This window comes from Nesoenas mayeri (genome assembly GCF_963082525.1).
Source record: "Nesoenas mayeri genome assembly, chromosome: 3".
In the NCBI taxonomy this organism is placed as follows: domain Eukaryota; kingdom Metazoa; phylum Chordata; class Aves; order Columbiformes; family Columbidae; genus Nesoenas; species Nesoenas mayeri.
In genome coordinates this window covers 108,683,677-108,696,955 of record NC_137544.1, presented here as the reverse complement: position 1 = coordinate 108,696,955, position 13,279 = coordinate 108,683,677, and the positions used below count along the sequence as shown (strand labels likewise).

General features: G+C 44.1%; 1 protein-coding gene across 1 annotated transcript in view; it reads right to left on the bottom strand.

The window, feature by feature from the left end:
• The window catches only part of ABHD12 (abhydrolase domain containing 12, lysophospholipase), a gene marked incomplete at both ends in the record, with an annotated part of 46,551 nt that extends 36,452 nt beyond the window's left edge, over nt 1-10,099 (bottom strand). The window contains one exon of the mRNA XM_080342917.1: nt 9,960-10,099. Coding sequence (XP_080199043.1) covers nt 9,960-10,099 — 140 coding nt within the window. The remainder of the gene's footprint in view (nt 1-9,959) is intronic.
• Nucleotides 10,100-13,279: the final 3,180 nt, after the last annotated feature.

Below are 13,279 nucleotides of genomic sequence, written 5' to 3'. Positions count from 1 at the left end.
TTTAGGGGAGAAAACAGAGCCAGGCTTTCCTTCCTGGGGATGCAAAGGAAGTCTAAAAGTCTATCCAATTATTTAAACATGTTGCACACACTTTCCTCCTCAACCTGGAAGCTCTGACTCCAAAGACCCAGTCACATCACCCTCATTTCTGTAGGCTTCTCTGTCTCAGAAAAGTGATACCATGGGAAGCTTTACTGCCAGCAGAAGGCAAACCAGCCCGTAGACAGGGTAAATGCATTTACTGCTCTCTGCTCTGAGCTTGCATATATTCCACTGAGAAGTACTTTTCCAAGAGGGTTTTTCTAATCTGTGCCATATGAAGTCCTTTATTCTGCACATCTTTAGTAACGATGACTACATGACATCATTTCTCTTACTGTTCAATACCAATCTCTTTTGCAAGAAGAATTAACTGGCATTTTAAGTGGGTATAGATCCGATTTTGATATAACCATTAACACTGAGAACAGCAGCACAGGTACTACAGGTAAGAACATGTGAAATCTCAGCTACCCTTCATTGTCCTGTGCCTGCTGTACAAGAACCGTACTATAAGTGAAAGGTAGGGGACACATTTTGGCTGGCCCATCAGTTCCTTTTGGAGGCCAAGAAGGAACATCAGTTCTTGCTATTCACACATTGCCCTGATTAAAACACAAGAGGATGGTAACCAAAGAAAACCATAATTTCTCATATCATGCTTGGGAAGAGATAAACTCTGGGCTTAAGAGATGTTAAAAGGGGAATTCTGTATTCTATTATCTACGCTTAAAGACATTGAGCATCCATTCAGACAAGGCAGTTACAAAATAAAAAAAGTGAAACTGGTCAGACTATTGGGGGGCAGGTTTTTCTTTTTATTTTTAAAATAAACTCCACAAAGATTGAACTACTTGCACTGCTCAAACCCATTTGCTCTCCACTGGAAGGTTTGTTTCAGCTATTTCCTAAATTCCTAAGACAACTTCAATGCCTGGGGTTTTCATGCTCTTATTTTGATTCCCAAAATTCTATTCCTGTAGTTTGATAGATTGGTTGGAACAACCAGAGGACAGCTGTGGGGCTTATCTCAAATATTTTCAAGTGTTTGTGTTTCAAAAGTTAATTTTCTAGTCCAACAAGCTTTTTTATTGCTCTACTACTCAGTAAGAACTATGATGTTGAAATAACAAACACTTTGATTTGGAAAGTAAACAGAGAGAGGCTTCCTGTTAGGCTCAGTTCAATAGTCATACTTTAAATAATCAAGGCACTTAATAGTCTAAAATTAGGAGATTGTCAAGGTTTAAGGCAAGGCAGCAATAAATGGTGGCAGATGCTCCCTGTTATCCCCTCACTTCCCACCACTTCCCTTTCCTTTAGATTGGAAAGATGATAAGAAAGATCAGGGGGAAGGAAGAGAGACTTAGACTTCAAGTTGGAGAGTTTTAAAGGGTTTTACTAATGCTACTAATAAATAGAGAATATATATACAAAATATACAAAACCAATCTCAAATGCTTGATGTGGAGTTGGCATCACTCCAGCAGCAGGAGCTGGGTGTGCAGAGCTAGAGGCTCCAGCAGGTGCAGCTCAGGCTCCCGGAAGTCATGGGCTGGACTTCACAGCAAACTGGAACCTGGTTGCAGGATGCAGGACCTGAGGGCTGTAGGTCACAGGCAGACAGACAGGGGCCTCTCTAGATGCCGGCCATGGTCGAAGAGAACGTGACCCTCGTGATCACCCTCGGGATGGAACGCTTCAGTTGGCCAGTTCTAGTCACCTGTTCCATCCACCCCTCCTCAAACACACCCCTCTCACAACAGAACGTGGGAAAACCTATCAGTCTGTCTTAGCTAACATAGTAATACATCTAAACATGAGCTTCTTCAGCATTCCGTTGGTCTCTTATCAGCATCAAGTACAGCATCCTAGGAAAAACACGCAGGCTAAACCTCAGAAAAGTACAGCCACCTAGAAGAACTTTGCTGGAAGAAAAATCACTAAAAGAGAACTGGTCTTGTTTTTAACAAAACCAGGACAGAGATTCTGCTTGCAAGGTTGAATTGCCTTCAATAAGGAAGAGGCAGATTTCTGAAGCTCAGTGTTGCACTGTTTTCCCAACAGTTACTGCTCTGAGAAAGAGAGATAGGTGCCTGAGTAAGGCCCAAGTGCAAAGCCTGGATATCAGCCTGACACCCAGACAGACAACACACGTGCCAGGCCTCCATGAAAGGACACCTGACAGCTTGCAGAGGCCATGAACCAGAACAATTTCACTCCTTTTCACAGTTCCCATCCCATAGTTGCATACTGTTTCCTGCCTTATGGCTAGCTACATCTAATCTGTGTTTTGGTGACCTTTTCAGTGCTTCACCAGTGGCCCCAAACTGACAACTGCTCTGTTCAACAGTCCTCATCAACCCACCCCTCCTCCCTGTTTTACCAACAGTAATTGTCTCATAGTTGGGATGGCTGATACACAAAGTTACGCATTCTTGACCCCAAGCATCAAATCCAAAATAACTCCCCAGTTGTGTCTCTCTTCACTGAGTGAGTTTTCAACACAGAAAACATGGTCTCCATTAGCAATTCAAGTCCTGTCAATAAAATAAACTACAGTACGAAGTGCTTTGGAGAAACAATTTTACCACTGATGCTTTCATCAAACAGGCTGCAATCCTGACAAACCTGTCACATTTTTACACTGAGACCTCCCTTCCACAGGGCAGATCTATCTTCACATGTATATATATATATATATATAGATATTTAGCTGCTAAATCTTCTTCCATTGAATTGAGAATCAACTCTTACCATTAAAATCGCACATACAACCTCAGGCTAATGCCTTTAAAGTCTCCTAGCTGTCCTATTACCCTTTTAATACACCAGAAGTACTTTCTTTTAATCTTGTGGTACTGATTCAGTCACAGCTACATTAACATAGTGCTCTCACATTACTGCCTTAGTGAATCTCCCTTGCTTACAATCACTTGGACTTGATGTCAGTCGTCCACAACTGCAGCACCAACAACCTGACACTTACAGTGCAGCCACCCACTGAGTTTCCAAAACCCAGGGTTCTGTAGGGGAATTGCTATAGACGCCTATTTCACATCCAGGCACGATTACCAGAACAAGCTGACCCACCCTTCAGGCCTGGAAGGATAAAGTAACTTAGCTGTAGCCTCCTAAGAGGACATCATGGTGCCTTTTAAAGGAAACCGGACTCAGCAGGCAGGACTCTTCATCTAAAGAAGTCCTACTTGGGTATATCAGGCCTCTTGCACATACTGCAGCAGTGGATTCTGGAGAAGAAACAATGCCACCATCATTAGTTTTAATGAAAACATCACAATGTTGTTTTCATCAAAAAGAAACACATATGTATTGCATCTGGAGAAAACCTACAGACTCACTGTGATGACCTGTGACTGCATTTGCAACTATATGCATGAAAGCAAGACATCCTCAAAAACTAGTTTGTCAGAAGTAAACCACTGATCCACTGTGTAAGGGAAAACAAGCTGGAAATAGACATGGGGATATCAGAGGAAAATGAGATATCTAGAGGAAAAAGCACACACAGGAACCTAGGACTTGTGCTAATGTTAGAAGCTCAGTTTAGCTGGTCATCCTATAGCACAGCATCACACTGGCTGACAACCCAGCCCATGATTATACTCATCGGTATGCCCAAAGGAAGTGGTAGTGGCCAGTTGAGAAGGATGGACAGAAAAGATCGTGACAACATCAAGAAGACCTTGATCTCCACAGACATCTTCACTCCAGCAGTGACTACAAAGTCCTCTTTGTCCCAAGAGTTACCCACAACCACCCATACATTGCGAAGTTTAGGTATACTGAAACAAGCAGAGGTCTGCAATGCAGAGAGCTCCTAAGTAGAAAAGAACTTTCTAGAAATTACAAAGAAGGAGCAATTAATAACACCACAGTAATAATGAATTCAGGCATAAGTCATCAAAGCAGAGCAACTGAACCCAGGGGCAGGCATGATGTCACAAGTATGGCACTGCAACGACATTAGGAGTTCAAGCAGACCAACAGAAAACGCAGTCACAACTACAGGGCAAACTGTCTTCAGTCTGAAGCAAGTCCGCTCAAGCAGAGGTCTCTCTGAGAAATATGGGCACTTGAGGAAACTGCAAGACTGTAGGATGACATAACATGGAGCCGATGCAGCAGAAAAATGCTGTGCATCACAGATAATTAAGAGAAGCTCAGGGGAGAAGTAGATCCAAGGAAATAAATTTTAGGTCATACAAGCATGCAAGAGGATGCTAGGAGTCTCAAGAGATGCTCGAGAGAGTAAACCACACCTGTTTAACATAAAAAACAAAGTCAGTGATGAACATGGTGAAAGATAAAAGGCTTTAACAGTAATGCACTGAGGCACAGAACTGTCAGCTAAACATCAACACGATGGCCTCACAAATCATTAAGTCCTTGAAAAAAAAAGTCCCATATTAAAAAAAAAAAACCAACACTAATAAAACTAATAACTTCCCACATTGCAGGGAGTCCTGTTATTTTTGCTGAATGAATTACACATCTTCAAGAAAGAAGAAGGACAAGATGAGCACAAGGAAGGAGAATTATAATGGCTGCAAAGGCTGAACAGATTGGGAAGATGATACAGAGACTGAATACCTAATGCTGCCAACTGGGTGACTTGGTAGCAAGTCAGGGCACTCACTAAGCCAAAAACTGCCAAAACAGATAACAATGCCTGAGACAAAACAGAATTTAGACACAGCCACAGAGTTTCTTTTCATTAACAGAAAAAAAAAAAAAAAACGAACCAAAAGAAAAAAGAGAGAGAGAGAAAGAGAAAGACAGGCCTGGAATAATTACACAATCCCATTTTTGACAGATCTGAGAAAAATAATACTGTGCATCCTCTTCAAGAGAGTTGTAACAAAAACCCCAAAAACATGATCAATAAAAACCCCAGCAACCCACACAACAAAAAAATCCACACACTGAGCAAGGTGCTTTTACACATTTTACACAAAAGAGGAACTGTGATTCAACCTGCACTCACTATGGAAGAAAGCACATACAAGTGACTGGAAACCATTCCACAGTTCCTTTGCGAACTTTGTTCAAGAACAACTGAAATAGCGGCAGCTACCCAGTAGGAAGGTGGAATTGGTGAAAAAGATGGGTGACTGATGAAATGTCTACACAAACAGCACATTTCCTCCTTGAAGAGTACTAACAAATGATTTAACCTGAAGACAGCAATTAAGAGAGACAATTGCACAAAACTCACTTGGGAAAAGAAAAAAAAAAATCTTACAATATTGATGAAAACTTGTAGAACAATCCAAAAATTTGTCATCTCTGCCACAATTACCAGAATGAAATAATCATAAAAGACTGTGCAAATGCTTCCAAAGTAGCATCAGAAAAAAAAGAGGCTAGGCCTTGAGATACAAGGCAAGGGAGGGGGCGGGGAAGACATGGCCAAGTTTTCCGTCAGAGGAAAGATACTGCTGCTTATATCCAAAGAGACAGAGGAAAGCATGGAGCACTTCAGCAGCTGGGGCAGGATGGCACCAAGGGTCACCACACATCACGTTCAACACAGCTGGCACACTCACCATTGCAGTAAAATTCAGTTGCATCAGATGGAAAGACAGCAGCTGACTGCTGCAGCCCCTCATCCTCAATGCTCACTGTATTTTCACAGAACTACCAGGAAAGGGTACTATGAAAGCAACCTTCTGCCTTTCCAGAGAAGTTTCCAAGTGAAAAAGCTGCACACAGCTAACAGGAATGCAAACGTGGGCGATTACAGCGTAAATGAAATTACATCAAACCATAATGTATTGAGACAAAAAAGATCTAGCTTGTGGGATCCACAAGCTGGACAACCAGAAGTGTGCCAAAAATGCACCTCATAGGGACCTATACCATGAAGAGGGGGTCACTAGGAGCAAAGATAGCTGAGAGAACTGAAGAGACAGCTTGAAGGAACAGCAGGCTTCTCCTTGGACACAGGAGGACAAAAGCGTTGAGGTACCTAGCTTACACACATGGGACCTGGAGCTCTTCACTGCTTCACAGCATGGAGAGAGAGAGAAAAAGGTTTTAACACTTGCAGCAAACTGATGTTTGTAGGAGAATAAGGAATGGCAAAATTAACACTTCAGGTATACAATCTGACTATTGATTGGGATTAATGAGGCACGGATTAAGGACTAGGTCACAGACAGGAAGGGCAATATACATGTGACTGCCACCAGGATCAGGGTTCAGCAGAAATGAGACAGGAACATTCCCTTTTATATCAATGCCAGTATTAATACCACTTGATTTTCTTTATTCTCTGTGCTCCCACATAAAGGTTTTCTAAATCTAAGGCTGCTCAAATGCATTTCCTCAGAACACCAGAGCCACTGACCACAAAAAAATAGTCAGAGCAACTACCCAAAACACAATGCTCCCTTAAAACCCACCCAGTACTTAAATGCTGTCACCTGGAAAATGCATAACACAAATATTAGAGGAATGGCCATTCATGCCACACATACTGGGAAAACCCAGCACTGCATACTGCCTCTTCAGTGCTGCATCATTGCATGTAATGGTTTCTGACAAAGCATCTCCATTCCTTTAAAAAACAAGCTATTCACAGACTTTTAAAGTAGTTACTGGTAAAGTTCTTAGATAACTACCATACTGTATTTTACCACTACTGATGGAACAAAAATGGAAATACCTGTATTTGTTCCTTTCTATTTGTAAACCACTTAAGAAAAGACATATTGAATACAGCATGCACTAGACAAAGCCACTTAAATCTTATTTATCAGATATTCATCTCCATTATACATACATGCACACACTCTTTCTGTAACAGAGTAGTTCAAATGCACAGCTGAAACTTCAGTATGAATTTCAGCTCCTGGATGAATGAGTACAGTGTGATGATATGACTGAATCAAACCAGAGGGACAAATACAGTGCTAGTGAAAATTTAAAAAATTTAAAATACTGTTGCAAGAATAAGTTGCAGCCACTTCAGACAACTGTGGGGTTGATTTGCTTTTCTAACCAGCAGTTTGTATCATTTACAAAGAAGAGATGGAGACATAAATACTGAAGCCAAACATATGTGCTGTTTTCCCAAGTCTGCAGGGAGACTAAATAACGGCAGTAGGAAATGCAGACTACCCCACTTCCCCTGAATGCAGAATTCACAGCCACCAGAAGTGCTGATTTTAACTATTTCAACAATGAGCATGCTGCTAAGAACAGTTTGCTGCGGTACAAGTCCCCAGTTCCAGGTATTACACCACCTCCAGCATCCCAGCAACCTTGCAGCGGAGTTTTCATCTCCTTACAGCTTCTGCAAGCTGAGGAGTAAAACTGATGTACAACACTGAAAACACCATCACAATCAAATGCTAATTTTATAGCCAGTGGTATAAGGAATGCTGCAATAACAGCATGACTTCGCATATTAAGAGATGAGGATATAGATCATCACTCATCAACTTGTTAGCCAAATAACTGGCCACAGTCAGGGTAATCCCAAGGGAGGTCCACTGTGTACGTACCCTTTTCATGTTCATCTTTAAACACCCACTGTTGTCCACTGCTGAAGGTGAGGTACTGGTCTAGGGAGCTGTATGACCTGACTCAGGGTGTTTGTTCTGGATGACAACCTTATCTCTGGGCATCATACTTTCTTCTGCCCAGACCTCCCAATTCCTGCATGCTCAGATTCACACTTCAGCAGTATATTTGTTATCCTGTAGAAAAACATAACTGGATGGTACTTGCAGACCCAGACATCTTGCCTGAAGGCTCACAAAGTAAGGAACTCAAAGGAGGTCCACTGAACATCAGTAAGAAAGGCAGACAACTCAACCCACAACAGCAGAAAAGAAAAATCAACACAAGTACAGAAGTGAGCGATTGTTGCACTTTGCACTTGTACTCAGTTAAAAACACAGACGCCATTTTAGCAACACTGCACAAGATTATCTACAGGACCTTTTTTTTTTAATAAAAATAGTTTCTTGAAACGTGGAAAAAGGAAAGCGAGTTCCAAACAAAGCTTTCCTACAATGTCAAGAGTTTCAGAAACACTGTTGTACGGAATACAGTACCTAAGAAAGAAAGAAAGGCCCCAAAATACATATAGGACACTTCAGGGATTTCTGAGACAGGCTTTGAAGGGTCAACACGGAGAAAAGTGATAAAAATTTGCCTGCTGACCATTTTTAAATGCACAAATGGAGAAATAAATACAAGAAAACTTTCCACAGATTGGATGTTTTCCCTGCTTTTAGCTTGGCTTTTACAACACAGTGTATCTAATAGCTGTGCTATGTCTGGTTTCCACAATATCCTGCAATATGTGGCCTTTAGACTTGCTCAGTGCTCATCACTGAATTATTTCTCCTTCAGTAAAAAGCATTTGAATGTCATTCACAATGCTGAAGAAGTTAATAAGCCATCATCTGATTACCTTATAAGTTATCCTCTTGGACAAATGGAATAATTATGCTGAATTTTTACATATTACAAAAGCAAAGCACTGACAAGACTCTGATCTATTGCACAGTCACTGGAGGGATCAACCCAGCACCATCTTCAATTACCAAAAGTTTGTCATAACAGAGATCACTGAAAACATCCAAAGGTTTACCTCCAGGGCATAAAGTTGAATAGCTACTACCCAATAAAAGAAATAATATTTTAAAGCCTCTGTCTTTGAAGATTACAAAAACCCATGCCATGAACAGGAAAAAATTATTTTTAAACGTTAATTTTGTCTATGAGAACAGAGAAATTTTACCAGGGCAACAGCCACATTGGCTCATTTTTTAGAAATCCACTGATAAGCACTCTCTTTTTTTTTAACAACCTACTGTATTCCCAAAGCACAGCAATTTGGCTTCAACTACCCAAGCCACACAGCTCTTTTGATCATTAAATATTCTTCACACTTACAAAACACAGTCAAAGAAAAGCACTATGCTGGTGTAGATTAAGCTAAAAGGTTGCGCCTTTTCCTTCCCAAACCTCTGCAACTGTGAGTCAGTCTTCACTGCGTACTCCATCCCCTGAAATCTTGCGTGAAGGTTTCAGCTTAAAATCTGCAACAATGGAAGATGCTTATCTCTTTTTATAGAGGAACACAGCATAAATATACACAAAATGTTTAAAACATTAACACAGCTAGTAAAAAGTCACAGCTAAACTCTTTTCAACAGAGCCACACATATAAGTTTCTCCCATCAACACCTAAATCCAATTCATTTATTGGCCTACCTGCAGGCCCCTGCTCCTCCACACTCTCTGATGGATAAGATTTTGTGCTAGCCACTTTTTGGGGAGTGAATGCCTGCTGACATGAAGGGGGCTGGACGAAGCAACCCTCAGGTATGAAAACACAATACTTCTAGCCTTTGTTACGCAAATCTGCGTCTGCAGGACCTGCTACCAGCCCATCCTCTAATTAGTTAGTTGTACCGAGAACTCGAAAGCATCCGAGGAGGGGACAGAATCTGCTCACCCGGCACACAAGGGCCCGAGCAGTGTAACCAACGTGCGAAACATCCCGAATTCCCACGTACTTTTCTGCCCGCAGGGCTCTTCGGTCGCGGGCTGCCGTGGTGCTGTGGAGAGGGGGAAAGACCCTTTTCCCTCTCCTTGCATAACACAGTCACGCCACCACCGCCCCTCTCATCATCCTCCCGACCTGCCCCCGCCATCCCCGCCACCAGGCTGAGGAGATGCCCGACGCTCCGCTCCCCGCCAGGCCACCGGTGGTCCCCGGTGGGGAGGATCGAGAGGGGCTGCGGCCGCAGGCCCGCCGGACAGCGGGGTTGCCGAGGACGGGGGTCCCTCCAGCGCGGTGCGGCAGGCTCAGCAGGAACCGGGGGCGCGGGGGACAACAAAGCCCGGCGCGGGGACGCCACCGCAGCGGCGCTCACCTGCCCAGCGGTCGCTTCATGCCCGTGTCGGCAGCGGGCAGGCGCAGGCTGTGCCTTAGGCTGCAGCCCTTGTCGAGGGGCACGGGCGCAGCAGCGGAGCGCTCATGCTCCACCGTGACCGACTCGTTGCGCTTCCTCATGCCGAAGCGGCGGCGGCCGGGGCGGCAGAGATGGCAGGAGCAGCGCGGCTCACTGCCACCACTCGCCCTGCGCCGCGCTCGCGCCGCACCACGCCCTGCCCCGCCTCACCTGCGCCCCCGCCAATCCCCGCCTCCGGAGCGGTCTCGCGAGGAAGATGCTGCTTGCCAGTACTTCAGAGGGACCGCGGCGCCATTTTTAGTGTGGGTAAAAGCGCCGGCTGCCATTTTGTTGGCAGCTGGAGGTGAGGCCTTGAGATGCTCTGTTGGTGCGTGTCACAGGGCAGGGACCCGGGAGACACCGCCTCTGTCATCCTGGAAACCTACGGGTGGCTGGAGCTGCTGGCAGCAGCAGTACTTGGGATGGACATCTGGCTTGTGGAGCTGTTGCTCACAAGGGGAGATGAGCCTGGCTTCATGAAACTGCTGCTGCTGAACATGGGGAAACATGGCAGCTGTGAATTAAAGAAACCACCTGGTCTGCCTGTGCGCTGTGAGATCCTGCCCGGTGCTAGAGGCAACATCATTTGAGCATGGAGAAATGGCTGATACGGATGCAGAGAGAGGCAAAACTAGGAGCAGCCCTGACTGTTAGATTCAGTAGCAAGGACAGGCAGGAATGAACCACTGAGATGACACAGATAATCATAGCCTTGGTCCCTGAACAGTCAGAGATCATTGCCTCTATTTTGTCTTCCAGAACTTTTTCTGAAGCAAAGTTATGGAATTCATTGTCCCCCCTTCCATTTGCTCCGTAGCCCTATGGAGAGGTTACAATACCACTCTGGAAAGCATGTCCTCATCTGCTGATCTCTACAGATGCACAGAGGCAAGGCTAACTTGCTACAGAGCTTCCCTAGCAATAGCTGGTGGCTGTGCTGTCCATACCATTGGGGAACAGGAGAGCAATGCACTGCAGAAAGCAGCCACGCTCAGGTGTTCTGCCTCCCACTGCTGCTGCTGGGTTGATGTATTTGGGTACCTTCTGTGTTCCTGTGAAGTGAAAAAGTGAAGCAATTGCAGGAAAATGGCTCTTCGGACAAGTAATCTCAGCTGTCTTGCATCCATTTCTTCTGATTTACTCCTGACTAATCCTGTACCTGACGGAACATGGAGATTAAAGAGAAATACATTAATTAATTAATCCCAGCAGCAAAGACAAAGGCAGTGGACCAAAAAGGGGGAAGCAATTGTTAAAATGCAAGCCTCAACTCTCAGCAGTTACAGATAGCTAGAGGAAAGTACTGTGTAATGTGCTGATACGTGCTTTGTCGTGTCTCCAGAAGGTTCTCCTAGCATTTGTGACCTTTTAGCGATTTTTCTCTCAAGCAGATCATAATTGCTAAAATTTTCAGCCAGGCTTTTGGAAAAACTGGTTGTCCTCTTGCCTGCTTTGAGCAAGAGAGTGTTCCTGTTCCTCTGATTTTGTTTCATTTCCTACATCTCATTGGTACAACTCAATGCTGCAATTGGGTATTGTTAGCCACGTGTTAGGAGCTTTGCCTGGTGACAACATGTCGTCAGTGGTGGTCCCTCCAAAAGCAGGCTCTGCAAAGGCTGCATGGGGCCCCTTGGGAGTGACAGTACAGTCCTGTGAAGAGGCAATTGCCAGCTGCTACCACACTTTGACACATGGGACTCAGGTGTCCTAAGTGCTCTGAGATGCTTCCAGGTGAAGTTTATTACTGAGGGGGACGATTAAGGAAAATTACTTGAAAGTCTGTCTTTGTGGCATGGGCTTTAATACTGGTTGGCTTTTTTTCTGTGCTAGGAAGAAGACAAGCAAGTATTTTATTGTGGCAACCTTAAGCTATTCTCAGCGTTTCTAAAGGCTTTTCTTCCTTAACCATGCACAAATATAAACAGGTGCTTGTTTGGTCACTCTCATCACATGACATTTTTAAGATTCATAAATCACCACATGATTTTTTTTTTTTTTTTTAGTGTAACATCCTGTAGGCTGGTAGTACATCATTTATAGAATATGAAGAATATGGAGATCCCATTTGCCCTTCTTACCTGTTGAAAAAGATGAGTGCTGCCTCAGAAATACGCCCACTCATAGAAATAAATGCACAGCATCCACTCTGAATTCCAAATTTACCCCCAATGCCATGGTTGAATTCTAGTGGAATTGATGGAAGTTTGTTACAGAGACAAGGGTCCACTACAAACTGTATTTCTGCTGCTGTTACAGGCAAGCCAAAGTGAAATTCTACCATCTGCAGACACCAAATACTTCCTCTGAACAATGCAAAACAGTTTAGGGAATGTGCTGCCACACACATGATTTCTTAGCACCCAGTAACTCCATGTGGTTCTACAAAGAGAGCATGTACAGGAAGAATAGGAAAATCTAGTCAGGGAAAGAATCTGACATTTCTTAGTTCAAGGCATGAGCAAAGATTATGGTACAGCAATAGTAGAAACTGTCCCTGTGGGCAAGGACATGTTCCATAGGGTTTCTGTATGTCTGGAATGATCTGGCAGAGGTCTGGAGACAGGCCATGGGGCAAGGACACAGTCTGCTGAAGTGCACCAATGGCAATCTCCTCCCTGCTCTGGATCCTCCAGAGGCAGCTTCACCTGAACTCACCTGCCTGGCCTGGAGATGAGGACGAGTGGTGGAAATTGAAAGACAGCAAGTGGGCACACGCCCTAAGTAACATTATAAAGAAAAGGGATAAGAGCTGTGTTTGGCTGTGGATGAGCTCAACCAAGTCTCCCCAAAGGACAGAATCCAGAGCAGTAGAAACTGACAGAACCCCCAAAGGCTAGAAGAAAGTAATGGTTAGGAAACCACTAGGAGAGTAATCTCTGGAGACCACAAGAATATTCAAAGCAGCAGAGAAATCAGAAAAGAGCAGAGCTACCTCCTTTGAGGAGGTGCTTGAAAGGGGCACAAAAGCCAAGGAAAGGTGACTCAGGGCAGAGCAGATGGAGACTACACCCTGCTGAGGAAGGCAGCAGTACCTCTAGAAATGCAGAGAGGCCTGTGAGGATGACAGCTACCCAAGCCTTCTGTTCCGCAAATTACTCTTCTCTGACAGGACAAAGAGAGAAACCTAATGCTACAAGCTTTCCCTAGCCACCATTCATGCCACAAATTCTATAGCTCAAGCGAGTTGAGTGCTCCTCCAGCTGCTGCCTTTGCAGCATAGCACCATGGTATTCTTCGTTCTT